General features: G+C 61.8%; 1 protein-coding gene across 2 annotated transcripts; it reads left to right on the top strand.

Moving 5' to 3' along the window:
• The first annotated feature begins 795 nt into the window (after nt 1–795).
• Nucleotides 796–4,209, top strand: LIF (LIF interleukin 6 family cytokine). 2 transcript variants are annotated; one of them, XM_082774555.1, is made up of 3 exons: nt 796–873; nt 2,411–2,589; nt 2,794–4,209. In XM_082774555.1, exons 1-3 carry the CDS (start codon nt 855–857, stop codon nt 3,229–3,231), a joined length of 636 nt encoding a protein of 211 aa, XP_082630681.1. In that variant the 5' UTR covers nt 796–854; the 3' UTR covers nt 3,232–4,209. The 2 variants fall into 2 exon arrangements, with proteins under 2 accessions (XP_082630681.1, XP_082630682.1); XM_082774556.1 differs by lacking the exon at nt 796–873 and adding an exon at nt 1,525–1,550.
• Nucleotides 4,210–4,648: the final 439 nt, after the last annotated feature.

Here is a 4,648-nt window from a genome sequence, read left to right on the forward strand (position 1 = left end):
ATTTAAAAACTACTTTTTTCCTTTTTTTTTCCCCTTTTTCTTTCCCCAACGCCCTTTGCGCCAGGGGTGCGTGTGCTCCGCTCGCAGCCGCTCCCCCCAGAGCGGACAGACCACTGCTGGACCGGGGATGCTGAGGGCACCGCATCCATCCCCTGACCCTGGGGGGGGGGCACCGCCGCCTTCCACCTCCACCCCAAGAGACAAGAAAAAAAAGAAAAAAAATCTTTTTCTTTTCCTTTTTTTTTTTTTTTTTCTTATCTTTTGGGGGGGTTGTTTTTTTCTGCACGCTTTTCCCGGGGACTGAGCTTGGCCACCCTGTGGGGAAGCACCGGCCCGGGGGGGGGGGTCCGGGGGTGAAAGTGCTTGCGGAAACATGAGTCACGGCCAGAGCGTGCGGCACCGTGCGTCGAGGCGTCCCCCCAACGCCAACCCCGCGACGCCCATGGGACCCACGCGCTTGGGTGCCGCGCTCGGGTGCTTTCTTTTTCCCCCCACTGAGCCGCCCGCCAACCCCCCCCCCCCCCCCCATAATCCCTCCCCACACTCAGCCCGTGCGTGAAAAAAAAAAACCGCAATCCCGGTGACATCAACTTTATCAGAAGTTTATTTCTAAGAATCATTCACGATTCGTCTCAAAGCCCTTTACTTCCTGATTTAGTTTCAATAGAAGTAATGATAGTCTTTCTCTGTTTCTTCCCCCCCCTCGCCACCCCCCCTCCCCTTTCTTACAACACAGGCTCACTGGAGGACCGGTATATAAACCCAGAGAAGTCCCCCAGTATGAACATGAATTTCTGAAAACGTCCTCTGCCAACACCAATCTCTATTAAGTTGCTCCCGGGACACAGCTCACAATGAAGTTCATTCCAGCAGGTAAAAAAACAAACAAACAACCAAAAAAAAAAAAAAAATCCCAACCTTGAAAACCCATCCTTGGCAAACCTCTCCCCTCCTCCTCTCCCCCTTCTCTCCCCTTCCCCACCCCTTTCTGATTTCGGTGATGTCCAAGCAAACAAACATGCGCCGCGCTGCGAAGCCCGCAGCCCTCCCGACGCGCCGCTTTCCCCGGGGTTAGCATCTCTGGGAATTGGCAGCGGGGAGCCAAATGCCTTTCTGGCGCTTTTCGGCCAACATCTGGCCACTTATATAACTCTAAATAATTCCAAAAAAGCGCTGGGGTGCGGGGGGGGGGGGGAAATCTTGCTTTTTTTTTTTTTTTTTGCTTTTTTTTTTTTTCCCTCCTGCTTTTCCTCCTTCTGGGTCCGCTGCTTAATTGGGAGCGAGGGAGGGCTGGGGAAGCTGCCAAGCGCGGGAGGGCTCGGGAGCGTGCGGCTCCGCGCCGGCCGGGGCAACGCCAGCCCCGGGGCCCCGCACACGTGCACCCGGCCTCGCTCTGCCCGCCTGTGAAATGGGCACAAGGAGGAAAGAGGGCTGGGGGCCGTGCCGGGGGGGAACGGGGCCGTCTCCGGCCCTTTGGGGGCTCGGTCCCCTTCCTCCCCGCGGTGCGTGGGATGGGAGCAGCGTCGGGCTGGGGATGGCGACACGCCCAGGTAAGTCCTTTCCCATCTGGGCACGGGTGTAGCTGCAGGAGGGTAAATAAAGCGATTATTGTATTACCTGGGACCTGCGGCAACGCGGAGGCTCTTACAAGTGCGGACAGCTTCGGCGCTTGTCAGAGCCCGGGGACTTTGCTCGGCGGCAGCCCCGGGGCACCACGTGGGACCAGGTCCTCGGGGTGCCTGGTGGGGACCCCCGGGGCACCCCATCCCCGGGAGCTGGGGACGGGTGACACCAAACTCAGTGCCACGGCTGGGGACACCCATCCTGGACGGCACCCAGCTTGGTTTCTCCTCCCGGCACAGGGGACACCCGCTTTGGGGGTGCCGAGAGGGTCGCAGCACCCCGCTGTCACCCCACCGGGGTGACCCAGAGGCTCGAGCACTTCGCTTGTTCCTCGTCCAGGGGTTTCCTGGCCGGCGGCTCCAGCAGCTGCGCGGCCACTCCCCGCCACGGCTGCGCCCACTTCGCAGACGGGGAAACTGAGGCAGCGCGGGGGCCGGGGGGGGCTGGAGGCCGGCCCCGAGGCAGGTTTCCTTGCGGGAGCCCCTGCTGAGTCAGCCGGGGCCGGGGTGGGGCCTCGCTCCAGCAGCAGCGGAGGATAACGGGGAGGAAATCACTTTGCATATTTGATTAAACCCCACAGGTCGTCACCGGGGCCGCTTGCGAAATGTGGGAATGCCACGGGGCGCCCCGCGGGGACGGGAGGCGGGGGAGCCCCGGCCGGGGGGCAGGTGAGGGGCGAGGGGGAGGCGAAGCGGGGGCGACCCTCGCCTCGTGGGGTCGGTGCCGGGTGGGGGGGATCCCCACGGGGTCGCTGAAGTCGCCTCTGTCCCGTCCCCCCCCTCCACAGGCGTCGTGCCCTTCGTGGCCCTGCTCCTGCTGCAGCGGAGGCCGGTGGCCGGCCGGGCGCTGCTGGTGAACGGCCCCGGCTGCCCCGGGAACAGCTTGTGCCGTGCCAACGTCCACGAGCAGACCCGCAAGCAGGTCGCCCTGCTCAACGCCACCGCCCAGGACCTCTTCAGCCTCTACGTAAGTGACACCCGCGGGGACGGAGCTTGGGGAGGGCGCACGGCGCGGTGACACCAGTGGGAATAGAGCATGGGGGGGGGGGGGTGCGCACGGCGGGGTGGCCAAATCGGTGCGAGCCGGTGGCCGTGGGGGGGGACACGAGGGGTTGTGGGGAGGCGTGAGGGTGGCCGGGTGCCCCGGGGTGACGCTCGCCTCTCCCCCCAGCTGAAGTGCCAGGGCGAGCCGTTCAGCAGCGAGAGCGACAAGCTCTGCAACCCCGGCGGCATCTTCTTCCCGGCCTTCCACGTCAACCGGACGAGCGAGAAGAAGGAGGTGATGGTGGCCATGTACAAGCTCTTCGCCTTCCTCAACGCCTCGCTGGGGAACATCACGCGAGACCAGGAGGAGCTCAACCCCACCGCCAAGGAGCTCCTGGACCGGCTCCACAACACCACCAAAACCACGCGGGGCCTCATCTCCAACCTCACCTGCCTCCTCTGCAAGAACTACAACGTCTTCCAGGTGGACGTGAGCTACGGGGAGAGCAGCAAGGGCAAGAGCACCTTCAAGAAGAAGCAGCAGGGCTGCCAGGTGCTCAGGAAGTACGTGCAGGTCATCGCCCAGGCGGCTCGCATCCTGCTACCTCATCTCAGCCCCGCGTGAGCCCCAGACCCGGCTCCTCTCGCCCCCGTGAAGGACAGCGGAGGACACCTCCCCGCGCTGCCTTGCGCCCATTTCACAGCACGGCAGAGCAAGACCCCCGAGAACTGCCTCCTCCTCACCTCTCGCCTTCCTATTTATTACCTCCTGCTGATGCTGTGCTGGCCCTGGACCCCCCCCCTCCATGCTTTAATTTATTTGCTCCTTTGCAGCAGCGCTTCCCGCACAGAGCAGGGCCGAGGACCCTCCTGTCCACCCAAGGGCTGCAGGAGGGTGCAGGCACTGCACGGGGCTGCGGGGCCGGACTCTGTCCCCCGCACCCCGGCGTCCCCTCCGCAGCACCACGGGGAAACGGGGCATTTGGCCCCTTGGCTTGCAGCGCCTAGCAAATTTTTTGAAAAACAGAGAAAAGGTGACTCAATTCTGCCGGTTGGCCTCCAGGGCCGACCAAAAGACCCCGCTTCCATGGAGAAAAGGATCGGGGTCGGGGAGTGCGGGGCTCGCACCCCCCTTGTAGCTGTCAGGGCCACGGGGATGCGCTCCCGCCGCATGTTTTGGGGCTGGATCCCTCTGAAATGGGGCTGAACTGGGGGCACCGCGGTGGCCAGGGCTGGGTCCCGCCACCTGGGATGAGGCCACCCTCCGGGGATGGAGCTGGTGGCCACGACACCAGGGAGCATCCCACTGCTTCGGAAAAGCACTGGTTTCACGGGAAGGGCTTTGGGCACCTCCGAATGTATGGCCCGGCCCAGGGCTGGGTTTTGCATGGATGGGGTTTTGGGGCTGGCATGGGGACGCAGGGACGGACCCCGGGGCCGGGTGGCCAAGGGTAATTTATTGGCACAGCGGAAAGCCTCGCGTGCACCGAGCGCTAGGACCTGACTTTTAATATTATTATTAATAATAATAATTATTAATAAGATCTGTGGTAATATATATGTATAGAATTTTATTTAAATATTTATTTTTTTATACTTTTACTCTTTTCTTTTTTAAATAAAAGAAGACAAACAGATCGTCTTCAGCTCCTCTTTGCCTCATCAACCACTGCGGCTCCAATTCTCCCCCAAAATGCCCTCAGGGCTGCCCCAGAGACCCCCGAGCACCGCTGAGGGCTGGGGGTCGCCATTCCCTGCCCCCTTGCTCCTGTTTCCCTCCCCATCTCCTGCGGGACGGCTGCTTTTTTGGCTGCCACTACTGCCCTAGCACTAAGAGATTTTCCCCTGGGGGTGCTTCAATTTTGATTTTGAGGCTCCCTGAAGCTGCCAAGCACCGGGAGGGTGCGTGCAAGCGGAGCAGGGAGCCCTGCAGTGTGCTCGGTGCGCGCCAAAGATGCTGCGCGGACAGACCCAGGGGTGCTGGAAAATGCCAAAACCCAGCAAGAAGAGGCGAGGGAAGGCAGCAAGCGTGTACGGTGGGG

This window comes from Aythya marila (assembly GCF_965140915.1).
Source record: "Aythya marila genome assembly, chromosome: 17".
Lineage (NCBI taxonomy): Eukaryota > Metazoa > Chordata > Aves > Anseriformes > Anatidae > Aythya > Aythya marila.